We start from the raw sequence: 21,946 nt of genomic DNA, 5'->3' as shown, positions 1-21,946 counted from the left end.
CAAAAATCCACCGGTGATCTTTAACTATCATTTTGTCGTAGTATTGTTTGTGAATCTTCTTGCTTGATAATTTGAGCAGACCATGAAGAGAGATTTTGGGTGAAATCATGTTTCATAAGATGATCATAATGTGAGACCGGGGAAAATCATATCTTGGCCATAGAGTAGGTGTTCCCTACTAGCCGGCCTGCCTCCACCTTCAGGGCAGGAATGAAAGCTTACCCCCCCCCAAAAAAAAAGAGAGAAAGGGGGAAAAACGAAAACCCGATCCAAAGCGCTATCCGGGATGGCCGAGCAAAATATCACGAACGTAGTTCTTATCATGGACGCGCAATTCTCATTCAGCCGAGCACTCTAGCATCGTAACACGCGTTTGTCATCAAGAAACTGAAAGTTGATCTTCGTACAAATCTTGAATGTTCAGCAGAATTAACCGGATATTGCCTGTGTTGCCAGATTAGCACTGCATTCTCATGAGAATCGAGTCCTTACACTCTATCTTAATGGCCACCTCGATAACGATGTTAATTACAAAGATGATGATGATGATGATGATGATTATGATGAATATTATTTAGATTAACCCAGATATACCTGAGGTTACTTGAGCCAATCAGCTATCTTTTTGTTTTGGTCGTGATTTTAAGGCCGGATGCCCTTACAGAAGCAATGTGATTTTCCGGAGAAAATTCCAACCCAAAATCTACTGGGATACGGACGAGTAGTCCGGATGGAAACCCAACAGCCAAGTCAATGAGTTAATGAGGCCACTTAATAATAATAATAATAATAATAATAATAATAATAATAATAATAATAATAATAATAATAATAATAATAATAATAATAATAATAAAATGGGATAAAATAATTAGGGGCTGCTTGGCCGATGTGGTAAAGGCGTGCTCGGTTCGTTCGGAAGGATGTGGGTTCGAATCCACGCCAGGAAGTCGTAAAATTTAAGAAACGAGATTTCCACTTTCGGAGATTCACATGGCCCTGAGCTTCACTCAGCCTACACCAAAACTGAGTACCAGCTTAATTCCTGGGGGCAAAGGCGGCCGGGCATAGAACCAACAGCTCTACCCCATCTAGTGCCGAGGTTGCGGATAGTGAAAGCCTTTACCTTCCAACCCTCCAAGGGCCTTCATGGCCTGTAGGGAGATTACTTTGATTTATTTGGGGATAAAATGTGAACAGAAAAAGGAAAGAAAGAAAGAAAGAAAGAAGGAGGGAAGGAAGGAAGGAAGGAAACGTTGCAGAAACTCATGAAGTGTTTGGTGACGACAACGGAATAGGAAAGGTAGTACCCGTGACCTTATTTGAGGAACATTCCCAGCATTTGCCGAGTTTGAAAATAGGGAACCACGAAAGATCTACTATTGGCTTTTACGTCGCAGCGACGCAGCTAGGTCTTATGGCGACGATGGGGCAGGAAAGGGCTGGGACTGGGAAGGAAGCGGCCGTGGCCTTATTTAAAGTACAGCCCCAGCATTTGCCTGGTGTGAAAATGGGAAACCACAGAAAACCATCTTCAGGGCTGCCGTCAGTGGGGTTCGAACCCACTATCTCCCGAATACTGGATACTGGCCGCACTTAAGCGACTGTAGCTATGGAGCTCGGTATCCCACGAGAGACCATCTATTGGGCTGCTGTCAGTGAACCCATAGCCAATTTACATAGTTTAGTTTAGTTTAGTAATGTTTTATTTTACCTGGCAAGATTAAGGCCTTCAGGCCTTCTCTTCCATATAACCAGGAACTTAAATATACATATATTACATTGTATTACTTACAATAACTGGATCTAATACAAAATTAATAATACAAAGATGGTGAGATTACATTAAGATGAAATAAATCAGATATAATAAAAGGATACATTCCTAAAACTAATATCCTACATGTAAAAAAAAGAGGCAGTACATAAAATTTGATTTTAAAAACAAATCGGATAAGAATTTTAGACTCTCTACCAGGACATCCATAACAATAGAATGATTGTAAGTAGCAGCATCAAGTTTACAGATGATCCTTACTGGTGCATAAAATGTCTCCAAAGTGCTTCCTTGAAAGTGCGAATAGAGCTTAACTCCCTGATATTTTCGGGAAGGACGTTCCACTCACGGCAGGCAATTACTGTGAATGATTTATCGTAGATGGCAGTTCTATGGCTAGGTAAAGCAAGGATGGAATTATTAGCAGATCTGGTGTTAAGACTGTGATAAGAGGATAGATATTTGAAATATGAAGTAAGGTGAAATATGAAGGATTTTATGGAGATGGCATAGGGTGTGCACAGTGCGACGGATTTCTAGTCGGGGCCAAGGTAGGTGGTTATATGAAGGAGTTACGTGGTCATAGTACCGTAGGTTACAGACGTATCTCACACATGCATTTTGACCACGTTGTAATCTGCTCAAAAACTTGCCCCGAGCGTCTCTATAAATCGCGTCACAATAGTCGAAATGAGGAAAAACCAAAGCTTCTACCAGTATTTTTTTGAGTTTTTCAGGAAATAAGTATTTATACGCGCGCAGCATGTGCAATGCAGAGAATGTTATCTGAGTGATGTTCGTAATATGCGTTTTCCATGACATGTCATCATCGAAAGTAACGCCTAGGACTTTTACTGATGACATGAATGGTATGTTAGTATTACACAACTTTATAGATGGAATCTCTGGTCGATTGACCTTCGCAAACATAATAGCGTCGGGGTCGGGAAATAAAGAGTTGACCAAGGAAGGTCGGATAGGATAGATGAAAGTGAGGAGCCTGGCACAAGTAAGTGGAAGCAATACCAGGACTCAGCTGAGGGCCCCGTGGTCGCCAACCCACGCTCCAAAATTCAGAGCCCCTTGGGCTCGCATTTCAGTAGGTTTAACAGAGTTGGCAGCACCTTCTGACCCGATGAGGAAAGCAACCAGAAACTCTCTCACTCCTTATTTCCCTCGTACAAATCTTCAGTGACACCTAGGCTGCTTATGACAGCTGACGGCAGATCTATTGAAGTTCCAACAATCCTTAGGCTGAGGACTCAACGTACATGCTTATAACATGGACACTTTACACACAGCGAGAGTCCGTACATATTACATTTAATGCATTTTTATTCCTTGTGTTACACTTGCGATCAGGATGGTGGTGGTTATTGTTTTAAGAGGAAGTACATCTAGGCATTTAGGCAGAACACGAATTAAAGAGAGAAAATGAAAAGGATCTGACACTCCGAAAAATGAAGGTATCGACCAAAGAAAGAGTAGTCTCCATGGCTCAGGTGGCAGCGCTCCGGCCTCTCACCGCCGGGTTCCGTGGTTCAAATCCCGGTCACACCATGTGAGATTTGTGCTGGACAAAGTGGAGGCGGTTCTCCGGTTTTCCCTGTCATCTTTCATTCCAGCTACACTCTCCAATATCATTTCATTTCGTCTTTCTCCTTTCTTAATCTGTTTATCCTCCAGGGTTGGTTTTTCCCTCGGACTCAGCGAGGGATCCCACCTCTGCCTCCTCAAGGGCAGTGTCCTGGAGCGTGAGACATTGGGTCGGGGGATACAACTGGGGAGAGTGACCAGTACCTCGCCCAGGCAGCCTCACGTGTTATGCTAAACAGGGGCCTTCCCGGGGATGGGAAGATTGGAAAAAACACGCAAGGAAGAGGGAAGGAAGCGGCCGGGGCCTTAAGTTACGTACCTTCCCGGCATTTGCCTGGAGGAGAAGTGGGAAACCACGGAAAACAACTTCCAGGAAGGCTGAGGAGGGAATCGAACCCACCTCTACTCAGTTGAGCTCCCGAGGCTGAGTGGACCCCTTTGCCGCCCTCGTAGCACTTTTCAAATTTCGTGGCCGAGCCGGGAATCGAACCCGGGCCTCCGGGGGTGGCAGCTAATCACACTAACCACTACACCACAGAGGTGGACTTCATTGCATCTACCATTCATTAATCATTGACGCAGAGGAGTGCGACAGGCTTCGGCAGTCGGTACAATTCCTATCCTCGTCGTTAGATGGGTGCTTCATCCATTCCATTCCTGACCCGACCGAATGATTGGAAACAGGCTGTAAATTGCCATTGATTGTAGTCAAGGAAATATAAGGGCCACGAAGGGCGTGAAAATGAAAGACACTTCAGGCCTCGGAACTAATACAGTTGGGGTCGGAAAATAACAACAGTTGACCAAGGAAGGTCGTATAGGATGGATGAAGTGAGAATCCTGGCGCAGGTATGCGGAATCAATGCCAGGGCTCATCTTAGCGCTCCGTGGTCGCTAACCCACTCTCCCAAGTTGAGAGCCGCTGAGGCCCCTTTAGTTACTTCTTACGGCAGGCAGGGGATGTCGTGGGGGTTGTGATCTGGCTGCTTAAATATTCCTTAAATAATTGTCTGCATGCCACATACTGAGTCATTATACGTAAACTCTAGCTTCCTCTGGATTTTAAAAACAGATTCTTATCCTGTAGTATTATCCCTGATAGATATGCCTTGATTAAATGTACAGAGCTTCGACATACTCTGCTGTGTTGGTTGGTTGGACTGCAGAGCTGTCGAGCTACGGTTTAGCCGTGGCCACCGGTACAGCCGACCTTGTCCGTAAAGGAAACCTGGCAATGGGTAGCCGCTGTATTATTTTGCATAGTTACCATTTTAAATAGATATGGAACAGAAGTTAATGTATTCGGAGTAAGAAATAGTTCTACTCTCTTATAATATATACTACCTAGACAGTAAGTTTCTGGACTGGCGCCTACAGTGTAGGCAACACAATGTACGCCTATGCACGTACTACAGTCAATATGTTCGTGGACTTGCGCTAACAGTTCAAGGATCACATAGTCTTTTGACCTGTCTTTTCGCGTCTTTTTTTCCCATCGTGGTGATCCGGGCGATTTCTACTTGGTCGTCTCAAACGTTTCGATAGCGGATTTGCGTAATTTTTGGTAGAACGTGAAATTTGCCCGTTGCTGAAACTACGACATTCTCCAGTTCCGCCACTGACATTCAACTACCCTTCAAAACGGAGATCGTAGTTCTTCTTACACTGTATGCACACAACTGCCTCTTATTAGGACTATCGAAGAACTGTCGCGACAACATCCTGCGGTGCAAACTCCCCGCTGTAGGAACCACAGCGACACTAGACGGCCAGTCCACGAACTTAATGACTCTACTACGTATATTTCTTTTCTTTTCCCGCCCTATTCGTGGAATACGCAGAACGTGAATTAGGCTTCTTTGCTTGTTGACAAACAACAGCTGATGAGTTCCTCTAAAAACATGGTGGACGTGTTGCATCTTTCCTCAGCCAGGAGCGCTGTATGGGCTAATCCAGCCAGTTTGTCTGTATCACGGGAGGACCCGCATTAGTCGCCAAATAATTAGTCCTATGTGCGCCTGGGGGGTTTCCAAGGCTGTGAATTTACCACCATGAGGATCCAGCTAAAGGAGATAATGATCTACGTACTTCTGCCAGAATCCTCTCTTTTATCTTTTTGTTCGATCTGCTCGTCACTCTTATCCTCAATATGTCGAGTTGCTAGGGCTCTGTGTTCTTTTATATTTCCTGCTTTTTATGATTGTTCTATTCCTGTATCCTATTCACTGAATCTTCGAGTTGTCGGGCCTTTTATTTCATTATTCTCCTCAATAGAGGCTTCTAATCATGCTATTTTGCCTCAAAAATAGCAGGAAACACCACCTCTAAGAACTATGTATTCCTATCTAATGTATCTCACCTTGAAAATATGAAAAACGTTGATATCAATACCGGTAGACTAAATTGCACACTAATCGGATGTCGTCCAGACAGGAATAGCGTGCCCAGCCATCGTAAACTGCTGTGTTTGGTGGTTCTTTCGTTTCGAGGTTAGAACTTGATTACCCTGTGAATGCCCGAGCGAGTTAATTCCTCAGTACTGGCCGCTGAGGTATAAGTTTGCTTGTGGTGGGTTTGAATCCAATCATTGGCAGTCAAGAAGATGGTTTTGCTATGTTTTCCATTTTCACACCAGGCAAATGCCGTGGTGGCTTCCTTCCCGGCTATAATCTTTATCTTTCCGAGTGCCACAGAAAACCTATAGGGTCAGCACGGCGTTGTGCACTAGTGATTAAAAATACATCGGAATTTTATACACTCGGTAGACTCAGAAGGCAGCCCTTTGTGGAAGGAGCGAATTCTATACGTTACCCTGAGGCTCCTGGTTCGATTTCCGACTCTTACAAGGATTTCTTGCTACTTGTTTAACTTCGCACTAACACATCGAAGGATTTCGGCGACGTAAGTATGGGAAAGGGCTAGTATTGGGAAGGTAGCGGCCTTACACTCAATTACTTGACTGGTGTGAAAATGGGAAACTACGGTAGACCATCTTCAGGACTGCCGACGTTTGGAGCCGAACCCACTGTCCCGCCAATGAAAGGTCAGAACTGCTTGACCCTAACCACGCGGCCAACTCGTTCGGATAGAAGGGTTTTGATCTTAGTGTAAGAGTTGGAGCGTTGCTCACTCAATTTCATTAGATCAGTCTGATATAAGAGACAGCGAATGTAGTAATATTATCCATTATCCATCTCATAGGACCGTAGCTTCCGAGGGACTTTGATGGGAGATTTTGATCTTAGAATGTGAAAATTCTGGAGGGAGAAGATACAACAATATTTGGTAGTATGTAGGAAAATTCATATCCCGGTGACGTGAGCATGAGTTTGAAAGGAAAATTTGCTCCTTGCCACATATCAAGGAAGAACTGTGGAACTGGAGACGGAGCTTAATATTCGGGACATTTAAACATTCTAGTTCTACAGACTCGACTTAGTGAGATACATGTACAAGTATAGCAAGTCTCTTCAGGAAGTAAAATGTATTACAAGTTATCAAAATTTTGAATAAAGGAAGTTCCATTTATCGAGGTTGCACTGTACACAGAGAGAATTGAATTTAATTGAAAGGAATTTATTGATAATTTACGTGCCACTGAGCGTGAAAAGCCGTATTATGTAGCGTCTTCCTTTAATAATATACAGGTTTATGAACACACTAACAACATGTTTATAATATTAAATTAGATTAATTGAAATACAGATACCAAATCTATAGAATTAAAACATGCATTACATAATAAATAAGAAAATAAATCATTAAGCCTATTTATTATTTTAGACTACAAGAATCTAAAGAATCCAAAATCAAAAGTAGAGACTAAGGCAACTCTCTAAGAAGCATACATATATCTGATTGCTAGACACATGAGTGCGTGATCTGAGCTCCTTGCGTACTCCTCCAGGGAAGTAGATGTTAAGAACTGCTTTAGTAGAGGACAGTTGGTGTTATATGCGAAACGGTGAAGATTAAAGAGAGAGAGACGTACTTTCATGCTGTGATGCATCAAATTAATGTGCTGTTTTCCGTTGTACATAGTTCAGTGTTGTAATCAGTTTGTATAATATATTGTCCCATGTGTGATGTGGTAACTTGATGCATTTGCCCTTATATTTCTGTGGTTGTCTGTTTTATGCAGGAGGCGACGCCTGACCCGAACGCCGACCCGGCGCAGCTGAAGAAGGCCTTGGAATGGGAGCTCAGTCTTGACTCTAGAGACCTTCGGTCCCACGCTTGGTACCACGGTGCTATACCACGTCAGAGAGCTGAGGAGATCGTAGAACGTGATGGAGACTTCTTGGTTCGGGACTGTACCTCTCAACCTGGCAACTTCGTGTTGACAACCCGCTGTAAGGGGCAGAGCCTGCACTTCGTCATCAACAAGGTAAGTCAATGTCACACTTACAGTGCTACTAATTGAACTACATGCCAGATTTCAAAAACTAAGTCCTATAGTGCACCTGCCATGGCCTGCCATGCGACCGCTGCTCAGCCCATGTTGTCAGGTCGACGGAGCTTTTCGACTGTTATTCTTGGCTTTCTAGACCGGGGCCGCTATCTCACCGGCAGATAACTCCTCAACTGTAATCGCGTAGGCTGAGTCGACCTCGAACCAGCCCTCAGATCCAGGTAAAAATCCTTAACCTGCCCGGGAATCTAACACGGGGCCCGATCCCCGACACTGCGGGGCTAGCACCATATTGGATTCCCCCTGTTCAAAATTATGCTCTTACCATAACACCCACTGATTTAGTTGAAAAAAGTAGAGCTAACTTTACAGAGGGTAAAATTGTGAAAGGAAATACTTCTTACTGTTACATTATAAGCGAACGAATTCCTAAGCCTCAATCTTTAAACAGAAGGTTCACTATTAAAGTAGGAGATTTCAAATTAGGCACACGCAAGGAGGAATGTACACATTAAAAGCCATTGAAATCTACTTTTTTTGCTTGTTGTTTAAAGGGGCCTAACATCGAGGCCATCGGCCCCTAATGGTACGAAATGAAACGACAACAAAAAAAATCAAAATCATCCACTGACTAAAATAAAAAAAAATTGTCATGAAGAAGGAATGGATGGACATGAAGCCAAAAAACAAAAACAACAAGAAACGAGCAAACAACAAAAAAGAGTGGATCCAACTCAAAAAAGATCATAGATAATTTATTACTGACTCATGAAGCATAATCCTAAATCGAGGATGCTTGATGTCTAAAGGGGTCCAAAATCCAGATCTAAGGCCCCTCAGAATGGTACAAGTCGCGAGTAAAGTAGAACCATGGTATTTGTCATAATGGGGTTCTAATCAAAAGCAGCGAAGACTCACGGTGTTCCACACAAGATGGTACTAATCACAAGTATTGTACTTCGTATAGGTAACGCAAAAACCTATGGTGTTTCTCACACAATGGCGCCATTCATAGCCAACGCAAACCGATGAAGTTCCTCACCTAGGTGTACTAGCCACACATCCCGTGGTGTTCCTCACATAGTGGGTACTAATCACAGGCAACGCAGACCCACGGTGTCGCTCATATAGTGGTACAACTCACAGGCAACGCCCAGACCCGCGGTGTTGCTCACATGGGTATGACTGACGGGTACTGGAAACCCACAGGGGAACCAACTCTCTGCTGCTACTAATCACAAACCCATTTCGTACCCAATATAGTGGTACAACTCGCAAGTACAGGCAACCCATGGTGTTCCCCGCGTGATGGTACGAATCAAAAGTAGTTTCATGGTTCTAACTCAATCATCCCTTGGTCGCCCCTTTTAATCGCCTCTCACGACAGGCAGGGGATACCGTGGGTGTATTATTCGTCTGCGCCCCCCACCCACAGGGAAGAGAGAGAGAAAAGAAGAACGAAGGGATCCGTCACTTCGAAAGATGAAGTAACGGACGAAGAAAGGCAAGGGCCACGAAGGACGTGAAATGAAAAACTCCCTGGGCCTCGAATGCTCTAATACCGTCGGGGTCGGAAAAGAACAAGAGATGACCAAGGGCGGTCGGACAGGATAGACGAAAGTGAGGAACCTTGCACAAGTAAGTGGAAACAATGCCAGGACTCAGCTAAGGGCCCCGTGGTCGCCAATCCACACTCCCGAGTTGAGAGCCCCTTGGGCCCCTGTTAGTCGGCTCTTACGACAGGCAGGGGATACCGCGGGTGTATTCTACATGTGCGTCCCCTACCCGCAGGGGGTAGTGTGTTTGGTCCGCGAGAGGTGTCCGCCGGCAAGCCGGTTAGGACCCCCCTATCCGCCACCTGGGACGCGCCACGTGGGAGTATCACCTCTCCCCCTGCTACGCCAGCGTAGTAGGTTCGTGGCATTGAAATCTAGCCAGGAAGTGAAAATGGAGAACCACAGAAAACCATTCTCAGGCAGGGCCGTAACGAATGTTATATGGCCCAGCTGCCAAAATAAAAATTCGGGCCCCCTCGTATAAAATATAAAACCTATGAATAAAAAATATAAATGTAATTACAGCAAGTGAACTAACTCAACATATTGTCAAATTATATGAACAAAGGGATTATTCCTGATTGTAAGATATTTAGAAGTTAATGTTTTAATAGGTCGTGTTTGTCTGCCTCTGTGGTTTAACAGCCAAGCTGCTGAACTGCCAACTGTACACCACTTAGGTATTCGTACTTAAAATTTGTCTCATATTTCAGAACTACAGAACTATACTCAGTAACCGATACTGAGGTCACAGTTATAAAAATTTATTCGATTACAACCTAGAAAAGTATACCAACAAAATTAAATTAAATCAAAAACTGTTCAAATAAAGTTTGAAAAATATCAAACGGCACAAATGATAAGTGTAAGTATACCAAAGAGAGCTTGTTCGAAGCTGAGTTGACTGATTGTCACTACACCAAGTTATGATTGGAATTATACATTGTTGACGAATAAATGTTTGAAAAAAGTTAAACAATGATAAGCAAAATGTGTGCATAATATAATCTCAGGAATACTACACATCAAGAAAGTATCATTTTCTACTTAAATTATGAGATTTTAGTATCAATTTTCATTCCTGTAATTCTTTTTGAATAATGTAGTGCAAGTCTTTTGTGTGAAGCGTGTCGTGGTTTTGCTAGACACGGCAAGGGAAGGCATTATTTACAATAAACGCAATTCTAATAACAGCTGCTACATGTATCCACATGGCAATTCCTCTACATACAAATTGTAAAAACTATTCCTTAGTGATGTGGTGTCCGACTCGTTGGCTGAATGGTCAGCGTACTGGCCTTCGGTTCAGAGGGTCCCGGGTTCGATTCCCGGCCGGGTCGGGGATTTTAACCTTCATTGGTTAATTCCAATGGCCCGGGGGCTGGGTGTTTGTGCTGTCCCCAACATCCCTGCAACTCACACACCACACATAACACTATCCTCCACCACAATAACACGCAGTTACCTACACATGGCAGATGCCGCCCACCCTCGTCGGAGGGTCTGCCTTACAAGGGCTGCACTCGGCTAGTAATAGCCACACGAAAAAAAAAAAGTGATGTGGTCTTATGGCCATTTCCATACAGAGTGACATTAGGCTAGATATACCTTTATCTTTTTGCTAGCCGTCTGCGGGGCCCCTTGACGGCCCGGGCCCGCTTGCGCTGCAGGCCCTACGGTTACGCTCGTGTTCTCAGGACAGCCAACGGTGTAGAGTATTGTTTTTTAGTCGTAGTGCGTTTACACGCACGGCCACTCCGCTAGATCGGACACTTTTCCTATTTTACAGTTCTTTGTTAGTGCAATGCGATCGACAGGCTCATTCATCTCTGCGTATGACGATCTGTATTGTTGGTGTGTCTGCACTGGCATTCAGAAAGATGTGATGGTGGTGATTATTGTTTTAAAAATGAAGTACAACTGGGGAACCATCCTTTCTTAACACTAATAAGAGAGGAAAGGAAGGGCCATACACTTCGAAAAATGAAGGCAACGGGAAATAAAGAAAGGTAATGGTCACAAATGCGCATGAAAATGAAATAATTTATAGGTTTCGGAAACCTTAATACCTTCGGAGTCGGAAAAGAACAAGAATTGACCAAGGTAGGTCAGAAAGAAAATACGCAGGAAGTAATAAGAAAGTAAACTACCGTAGTCTAAATTTAAGGCAGTGCATCCTCAATATGCCTTTGTCGGGGCGAGATCTAGTGTTTACAGTGCACTATGACTTCCAGTATCGACTGGAGAAATACAGTGTTACTCTACTTTCACTGACCTGTCTCAGTCTCATCCTTGGCTTTGACAACATGAAAGTGACTAAGATATGAGCGATGCTATTAATGCCATTCCTTATGCAGCCAGTCCGTTATTAATAGTGTGAAAATGCCTCTCATTGGGTGGGTCTTGCAGACTGATATGTAATAGCAACTTCTGGCTCGATGAGGAAAGCAACGGGAAACTACGTCACTCCTCATTTCCCGAATATACCTTTTCAGTAAAGCCTAGGATATCTATGGCAGCTGCTGCCAGAATAATCCCCATATATAGTTTAAATATATTCTTCAACACTAAACAATTCTTCATTGTTGACGTCTATTACCTAGAGTTTATTATACTAACTTGCAGTATTTTGATTATGGTAAATGGGTTAATTCGGCGCTTTTAATGTCTGATGGCATCCTGTACTGAGGATGGCCACGTAGAAAGCAGTGGAAAGCGCACCAGTAAAAGAAGAATAATTTACCATTATAAATCATTATAGTGTACCAACTGACTAAAGATACCTACAGTAAGAAAAGTACTTCAAGGAAAACTAAAATCAAACACTACAACACAATAATCAGACCAGAGAGTCTATGAAAACCGGTGAAACCGAGCGAGTTGGCCGTGCGGTTAAGGGCGCACAGCTGTGAGCTTGCTTTCGGGAGATAGTGGGTTCGATCCCCTCTGTAGGCAGCCCTGAAGATTGTTTTCCGTCGATCTCCATTTTCACACGAGGCACATGCTGGGGCTGTACCTTAATTTAGGCCACAGCCATTTCCTTCCCACTTCTAAGCCTTTCCTACCCCATAAGATCCAAGTGTGTCGCTGCGACGTAAAGCAAATAAACAAAACCGGTGAAATGGAAGAGATAGAGGAAAAGGAAAGGAAAACATTGAGGAAAATCTGGGGACCTTTGAAAATAGAAGATGGAGAGTTTCGACATAGGAGAATTTATGATGATGATGATGATGCTTGTTGTTTAAAGGGGCCTAACATCGAGGTCATCGGCCCCTAATGGTACGAAATGAAACGACAAAGTAAAAGTTCAAAATTATCCACTGACCAAAATAAAAAATGTCATGAAGAATGAATGAATGAATGAATGAATGAATAAATGAATGAATGAACATGAATTTAAAACAATCAGTGGATCCGACTCAAAAAACTATCATAGTTAATAGTATTACTGACCAAGGGACCACTTCCAAAGCAAATCGAGGATGCTTGGTGTCTAAATGGGTCCAAAATACAAGTCAATGGCCCCTCAGAATGATACTTATCGCTAGTAATGTAGAACCATGGTATCTGTCCTGTTGCGGTACTAATCAATGGTAGCAGAGAGTTGCGGTATTCCACACATTATTGTACTACTCAGAGCTTATGAAATTCGACATTAATACAGACCTATGTTTTTCTCACTTTGCGGCGCCATTCACAAGCAACGCAAACCTATGATGTTCATCACATAAGAGTACTAACCACAGGGACCTCTCCCTATCCCGTGGTGTTCCTCATATAGTGGGTACTAATCACAGGTAAGGCAGGTCCATGGTAGCTATCATCCCATGGTCCCGCTCATATGGTGGTACTAATCACAGGTACTGCAAAAGCCGACCGCGCGGTGCTCTTGTGTGCTACTAATCACAAACCTATTTCGTACCTAATATAGTGGTACTACGCACAAGTAAAAGCGACCCTTGGTGTTCTCCGCGTGGTGGTACTAATCACATGTAGTTGCATGGTTCGAATACAATAATCCCTTGGTCGTCCCTTTTAGTCGGCTCTCACGACAGGCAGGGGATACCGTGGGTGTATTATTCGTCTGCCTCCCCCACCCACAGGGGGTGTGTGTTTGGTCCGCGAGAGGTATTTTATTTCCCTCAAGTCCGCCGGCAAGCCGGTTAGGACCCCCCTATCCGCCACCTGGGACGCGCCACGTGGGAGTATCACCTCTCCCCCTGCTACGCCTGCGTAGCAGGTTCGTGGAGGAGAATTTAAAAACCTATACAAGGACGAAGAAAGTGAAAGGATGTCAGACACGATCAGAAAGAGTAGAATGACATGTTTTGGGTCATATGATGAGAATGGATAACAACGGATTGACAAAACGAGTGTTCAACCATGTTTACAATACCGGTAACAAGAATAACAACCAGGAGTAAAACAAATGACGGAGATCGGAATAACAGAATATTTATAACAGAAGACAGAACAGCTTTCAGAAGATAGACAAAACTTTCAAGAGTTTTCAGGAGGAGAATAGGAAATGTTATAATTTCTGGACCCAAGAGAGGAGGAAACAGTAAAGTGAAAGAATTTACTATTGTAAGTCAAGAAAAAAACAGGGGCAAGATGAATGCACAAAGTTATTTTCCGTGGTCTTTAGATGACCAAAATCGAAAAGCAGAAGAAGAAGAAGAAAATGTATTTAATTTCGTAAACCGACAAATTGTTATGAATACGTTCATCTTTATTCGTAAATATGAAATCTGGTACACCCGTTACAACAACAAAATAAAATAAGAATCTCGTTTAATTAAAGTCACGTAAAACTAAAGCAGTATTTGTCCACATTCTCTGTAAACACACGTTGTTCTCAATCTCCGATCTCTCCAGATAAACCTGGTGAAATGAACTTTACGACTCTTGAGATAAATTAGTTTTTCTTCTCTTCCGCTGCGGCCGGAGTCCCTGAGTCTCTCCGTAAGAGGGTTTATGAGCCTAGGGCTACCCCTGTGTGTAAACCAATCGTCTTGCCAGACTCGAATGAAAATAAACTATGTCTACAGATCTGAAATAATCTCATGATGAATCTACTCTGGAACTATAATTTATAAGATAGCAATACACTGTAGATAAAAAGCGAACGTTCATCCCTTTCTAAGTTATTCTTGGGTGACCACCGTACATTTATAGCAATCATACAATGGTAGACGATGGTATGATGGTAAACGAGATGAAGTGTCAAGTTGTAAGTTTCCAAAATTAGGAAAACCCTCTCGGTTTTAATTACTACGTTAGATGGGATATAATACCTCACGGAGAACATGAAATACCTAGCTGTTAATATAAGAACCATGGTATTTGTCATGTTGCGGTACTAATCAATATCGTAGACTCGCGGTATTCCACGCATGATGGTACTACTCACATGTAATGTAACACGCACATGTAACGCAGACCTATGGTGTTTCTCACATTGCGGTGCCACTTACGGGCAACGCAAACCTATGGTATTCCTCACGTAGGTGTACTAATCACAGGCAACGCCCAGAACCGTGGTTTTTCTCACCTAATGGTACTAATAACAGGCAACGTAAGCCCGTGGTGTTCCGCATGTAGTGGTACTAATCACGGGTACTGTAAAACCTATCCTGAATCACACACTATTGCTAGTAATTACAAACCTATTGTGTACCTAACACAGTGGTACTACACGCAAGTAAATGTGACCCATGTTGTTCCCCGCGTGATGGTACTAATTACAAAGTAGTCTCATGGTCCTAATTCGATCATCCCATGGTCGCCCCTTTCAGTCGCCTCGTACGACAGGCAGGGGATAACGTGGGTGTATTCTTCGTCTGCGTCCCCCACCCACAAACCAAACCCCGTGGCACAACAGCCCTGGAAGGGCCTTGGCCTACCAAGCGACCGCTGTTCAGCCCGAAGGCCTGCAGATTACGAAGTGTCGTGTGGTCAGCACGACAAATCTCCTCCCACAGGGGTATTATTATAATAATAATTATTATTACTATTTTATAATATGCATCACGTCGCACCGACTAGGAGCTAGAAGGTGGAAGGAAGCGACCGTGGCCTTATTTGAGGTACAGCACTGGTGTGAAAGTGTGAAGCCACGTAACACCATCTTCAGAGCTGCCGACAGTGAAATTCGAACCCACTATCTCTGGTATGCAAGCCAACAGCTACGTGACCGAAACCGCGTAGCCCTTGATCGGTGGTTATAGATCTGTTCACATGGTTATGAGGGCTTTAGGGGTTGTAGTAAGGATGTAAAAGAGAGGATGTATAAGTATCTGGTAAGAACCCACTGTATGGGACCCACACCACAATTACTTCATACGGGAACTGGAAAAGATCCAAAGGAAAGCATCACGATTTGTTTTGTGTTACGAAAATATTGCAAATTTCGTCTGGGCAGACTAGGACTGCGAAAAGAGTCGAGCTGCTCGAATAAGGAGCATATTCAAAGGTGACAGCGGAGAGATTGCGTACAGTGTCATTAGTAGACGAAAAAGCTTGAGTTGAAAGTAGGAAGGATAAAAGCACCATTCCTTATGAACCCCGGTCCTGTGATGGTTGGTATGAAAGTGGCACCCATAGGTTGGTTCAAAATGTGCGTTTTAGTGGGCTTGGAGAACTTATTTATAGGCTAGTAACAATTTATGGCTCGCTGAAGAAATAACGGAAAACTACCACATTCTCCATTTCCCTAGTACGCCGTTCACGATGCGACCAGCCTTCGGTTGCAGACTCTACCTACCAACCAACCGACCGACCAACCACGCGAGTTGGGTACGTGGTATGGATGATATAGCTATTATTTCGGGAGATAGTTGTTCGAATGCCAATATCGGCCACTATGAACGTGGTTTCGCATAGTTTCCCAAGTAAATTCCGTGCTGTATCTTAAAAATAAGGCCATGTCTGCCATCCCACCGTGACTGAAATCACGAATGTATTAGTACGATGTTAATGTAAATTACTGCTACAAAAAAGGAAGAAACATTATTTACTACATACATACATACATACATATATACATAAATACATTATAGACAGTCCAATGCGTTCTTGTGCTATAGGTTTAATTTCGTGTGGCTATTTCTAGCCGAGTGCAGCCCTTGTAAGGCAGACCCTCCGATGAGGGTGGGGGGCATCTGCCATTTGTAGGACACTGCGTGTTATTGTAGTGGAGGATAGTGTTATGTGTGGTGTGTGAGTTGCAGGGATGTTGGGGACAGCACGAACACCCAGCCCCCGGGCCACTGGAATTAACCAATGAAGGTTAAAATCCCCGACCCGGCCGGGAATCGAACCCGGGACCCTCTGAACCGAAGGCCAGTACGCTGACCATTCAGCCAACGAGTCGGACTGTGCTATAGGTGAACAAACGATATATCATACTAATCGGAATAATAATGAAGGAAGAAAACTGGCCAGTAAATCAAAACAAACTTATAAGTAAATACAAAGAAAAGTTCTTAGATTCGTAGTGTAAGGGACAAAAATATGAACTAAATAATATATTAGCATATTTGTACGTATTCCATCCTTCAATTATATAAAGAAGGACAATATTTATAGACCATATATTAAGAAAATACCTTCATATGTAATGTTACTGCTGTATTGGAGCATTTGGAATGAATTTCATTAAAATAAATAAATAAATAAATAAATAAATAAATAAATAAATAAATAAATAAATAAATAAATAAATAATCGTACATTCTTACATGCCCATGGTGTAGCTTTGTCAACCAGATCTTTGAGTGATTAATTATATTTATTGTGTCAGAGAAAGAAAAGAAGGGAGATCAAAGGTCAGTAAAGTAATATTCTTTGTTAAACGATCTATTTATCATTGTTACTAAAACCTAAAAACCTAACCCCATGTCACTGTAGCCCTTGAAGTGCCTTGGCCTACCATGCGACCGCTGCTCAGCCCGAAGACCTGCAGATTACGAGGTGTCGTGTTGTCAGCACGACAAATTCTATCGACCGTTATTCTTGGCTGTCTAGACCGGGGCCGCCATCTCACCGTCAGATAGCTCCTCAATTGTAATCACGTAGGCTGAGTGGACTTTGAACCAGCCCTCAGATCCAAGAAAAAATCCCTGACCGCGCCGGGAATCGAGCCCGGGGTCTGCGGGTAAGAGGCAGGCACGCTACCCCTACACCACGGATGGGGCCGGCTCTCATTGTTACTACGTGTACTAATTTTATATTCTCTGCTGTTCCAGGTGGTAATCCAGCCGGACACTGTGTACGAACGTGTCCAGTACCAGTTCGAGGACGACGCGTACGACACGGTGCCAGATCTTATCACTTTTTACGTCGGAAGTGGTAAGAGCATATCGTCTGCCTCAGGAGCCAAGATCCACACTCCACGGAACAGACTGTACCCTCTGTCATTCTACGCCAGCAAGTACGGTCTGCAGCAGCAACAGCAGGTGAGTTAATTGATTTCATTCGGTTTGCTTTTAATTCCCCCCTCCCGTGGTTCCCCGAGCTGGTATGAATGACTTGCATAGTGAGCTAAATATTTCGAGTTGATGATGAACGTATCCCACTTCGTTGATACTGCTGAAAACAGAGGTGTTATGGCCAAGTGGCGTAATCGCCGGCTTCGTTCGAATTCCTGAAGGTGAGATTTTTGAAATGAAAGGTCACAACCCTGTGGTTATTCCACGTAAAATTCAAGGTAGCGTGGCTAGGAACACGATATCAACAAACTTGCTTGTTGAAAACACCAAACGACGTGTAGTTCTTCATCATCATCATCATCATCATCATCATCTCCGGCTTCATGACTAAAAGGTTAGCACAGTGGCCTTTGTCCCAATGTGTCCCGGGCTCAACCCTCGACCTGGTCGGGGATTTTAACTTTCATTGTTTAATTTTTCTGGTTCGTGGACTGTGTGTATGTACTGTTTTCAGGATTAGACTTCATCTTATGTACGACTCCATCTTCAGAAACGCGCAGGTCCCCTATAGTGCGTCAACTCGAATGACTTGCACCAGGCCCCTCCGGAAGTCATACGCCCTTATCATCATCATTAAAGGTTTGGGCGGGCTATTGGACTGCTAAAATTTCATATTGCCTCTCTTTACTAAGACGTTCAACGCTATTCTTCTCATTTCCGACAAAAGAGTAGCGTTAAGAAAATGCTCCAGTGTTTGGTCTGGGAAGCCTTGGGAGAGGTGACGTGCTGCTCGATTAAGTGGTATGTTCCGAGCTGCCATCGAAGAGATGGCGTGGAATGGCATTAGTAGACGAATACGTTTGAGTGCTGCTTTTGAAAGCGGGAAAGAATATAAAAATAAAGTTGGAATTAATGTGGATAAAAGTGGGGCAAATATTCCTATATAGGAAGAGGAGTTAGCAATTGGAATAATTTACCATGGGAGACGCTCAGTAAATTTCCACATTCTTTGCAATTTTTAATAAAAGACAAGGTAAACAACAGATAGGGAATCTGCCACCTGGGCAACTGTCCTAAATGCAGATCAGTGGGATTGATTGATTGATTGATTGATTGATTGATTGATTGATTGATTGATTGATTGATTGATTGATTGATTGATTGATTGATTGATTGATTGATTGATTGATTGATTGATTGATTGATTGATTGATTGATTGATTGATTGATTGATTGATTGATTGATTGATGCTTCTTGTTTAGAGGGGCCTAACATCGAGGTCATCGGCCCCTAATGGTACGAAATGAGATAACAAAAAATGAAAAGCATCCACTGAACAATATTTTAAAAAAATGTCATGAAGAATGAATGGATGGACATGAACACAACAAAACCAGTGGATCAGAATCAAAAAGGATTGTAAATAATAGTATTAGTGACCAAGGGACAACTTATAAAGCACAATCATGCTAATGGCACTTATCGGTAGTAAAGGAGAACCATGATATTTCTCAAGATGCTGTACTAATCAAAGGTAGCGTAAACTCACGGTGTTCCAAACATTAAGGTATTACTCACAAGTATTGTACGTCGGAAAGGTTACGCAGACCTATGGTGTTTCTCACACAATGGCGCCACTCATAGCCAACGCAAACCGATGAGGTTCCACACCTAGGTGTACTAATCACGGGCGCCGGTATTCCCGTGGTGTTCCTACAGAGTGGGTACTAATCACTGGCAACGCAGACCTACGGTGTCGCTCGTATAGTGGTACAACTCACAGGCTACGCCCAGACGCGTGGTGTCGCTCACACGGGTACAACTCACAGGCAACGCCCAGACCTGTGGTGTTGCACACAGGGGCACGACTCACGGGTACTGGAAACCCACACTGAACCCCACTCGAGTGCTACGAATCACAAAAAATATGGAGTACCTAACAGAGTGGTACTACTCGTAAGTGAAAGCGACCGATGGTGTTCCGCGCGTGATGGTACTAATCAAAAGTAGTTTCATGATTCTAATCCAATCATCCCATGGTCGCCCCTTTTAGTCGCCTCTCACGACAGGCAGGGGATACCGTGGGTGTATTATTTGTCTGCCTCCCCCATCCACAGGGGGTGTGTGTTTGGTCCGCGAGAGGTATTTCATTTCCCTCAAGTCCGCCGGCAAGCCGGTTAGGACCCCCCTATCCGCCACCCGGGACGCGCCACATGGGAGTATCACCTCTCCCGTGGATTGATTGATTGATTGATTGATTGATTGATTGATTGATTGATTGATTGATTGATTGATTGATTGATTGATTGATTGATTGATTGATTGATTGATTGATGAAGCAGTTCTATATTCTTGATCAATCTCAAAATATCCTTTCTAATTTTAAGGTTGACTTTGCAAACTATAATAATGGTCATCACAATTTTCTTCTCGATCATATTAGAGTAATTTTAGAGCAAGTTTGTCATACAGTTTCCTATAATGACATTGGTTTTGACTCCGACTCGTTGGCTGAATGGTCAGCGTACTGGCCTTCGGTTCACAGGGTCCCGGGTTCGATTCCAGGCCGGGTCGGGGATTTTAACCTTCATTGGTTAATTCCAATGGCCCGGGGGCTGGGTGTTTGTGCTGTCCGCAACATCCCTGCAACTCACACACCACACATAATACTATTGTCCACCACAATAACACGCAGTTACCTACACATGGCAGACGCCGCCCACCCTCATCGGAGGGTTTGCTTTACAAGGGCTGCACTCGGCTAGAAATAGCCACACGAAACTATTATTGGTTTTAACAAATTGGCTCTGATTTTTAAAATATTATGAAAAACCAAGCACTAAGTATGACGAGTAAGAGGTTCATAAATTAAACTACATTAGGTATAAACCTATGCAATATTAAACATTAATTCTTCGATATATACCTCCTAATGCCATTGTATTCAGACGTTTACAGAAAGTATCGCAATTATTGGTTAACATTTTAGTTGGGCCGATGACCTTAGATGTTAGGCCCCTTTAAACTACAAGCAAGTAAAATTTTAGTCTGTATTATTTCCCTCTAAGTGGGCCATCAGTGCAAGAACACAGAAGACACCAGCAGTAATAATATGTCTGTACCATCTGCCTTGATTCCTTTCGTCTATCACTTTTATATCGAGATGGAACCTCTCACCTTGTTCCTCACTCAACTCACCAAATTTTTAAATTTTGAGAGCATGTTTTATACAATTTCTTAGTAAATTTGTGCGTTATGGTCACCGGAGAAGTTCTTGACAACCAGAAGAAAGATGTGCCAGACAGAAGCATCGATATCGGTCATTTAGTTTGTGAAGTTCGAATCGTTGATGAGTTTACGAATTCGAGGGACATCGAAGATTCATGCTTTTAATTTTTCCGCGCTTAACCCTGGAAAGAATGTACTTGAAGCAATCCTAATCGTTGTTTTGCACCCTAACAAATTGCTTCATCAGTCCTACTTAAAACTGGGCGATGGAGGAATGACTTTTGGAATGTATGTAGAAAAGAGAGAAAAGGAAAAACCTTTACACATTTGCATGGAATACAAAACAGTGATGGAATAAGTTTTCATTGCTAAAATCATTTCGCAATTCTCTAACACAATAGCAACAGTTAATTTGACTAAATTAAAGTAATTTATGAATTCAGCACCGCAGAAATACAAGATTTTTGTTCAAATATCCTTAACAAGTGATTTGTTTGTTGATCTGTGTAATCATGTACACGAGGGCTGCAAATAAAGAAGGACAACGTAGTGCAGACACTTGCAGGAGATCGGGCATGCGCAAATAGGATATGGGAGCCATCAAGTGGCGCTATTGTCGATGTGTAGTGTGCATTCGACGAGCATCCTATCGTGTAGCGTTGAAGTGAAGAGTGTCGATTTCACAGACATAAAGCATGTTTTCATAAGGTGATCAGCGTTCGTGGATTAAAACAGAGCTTTCCCGTGGCAAAATGCAACCATCAGAGTGTTATCGAGGATTACGTGAAGCCTGTGGCTAGAATGCATTACCGTATAGGATGATTTCACGACGGGTCAAGCAGAGGTACCAACCATTACGGATTGTCCGTAATTATTACGGAGTTCACCTCACGATTACGGAATTGCGGTCAAAGTGGAAATTATTACATAAAAGCTGACATTATC

The 21,946-nt window shown here is 43.1% G+C and overlaps 1 protein-coding gene across 2 annotated transcripts in view; it reads left to right on the top strand.

Annotated features, from left to right (window-relative positions):
- The window catches only part of LOC136871691 (breast cancer anti-estrogen resistance protein 3 homolog), an 877,056-nt gene that overhangs the window by 838,547 nt on the left and 16,563 nt on the right, over positions 1-21,946 (top strand). For both annotated transcript variants that reach the window (XM_067145201.2, XM_067145202.2), the window contains exons 6-7: positions 7,515-7,760; positions 17,590-17,799. In XM_067145201.2, coding sequence (XP_067001302.1) covers positions 7,515-7,760; positions 17,590-17,799 — 456 coding nt within the window. The remainder of the gene's footprint in view (positions 1-7,514; positions 7,761-17,589; positions 17,800-21,946) is intronic.

Source organism: Anabrus simplex, chromosome 4 (assembly GCF_040414725.1).
Source record: "Anabrus simplex isolate iqAnaSimp1 chromosome 4, ASM4041472v1, whole genome shotgun sequence".
NCBI lineage: Eukaryota > Metazoa > Arthropoda > Insecta > Orthoptera > Tettigoniidae > Anabrus > Anabrus simplex.
Note: the sequence above shows the minus strand (reverse complement) of the source record. Positions and strands in the feature narration are given on the sequence as shown.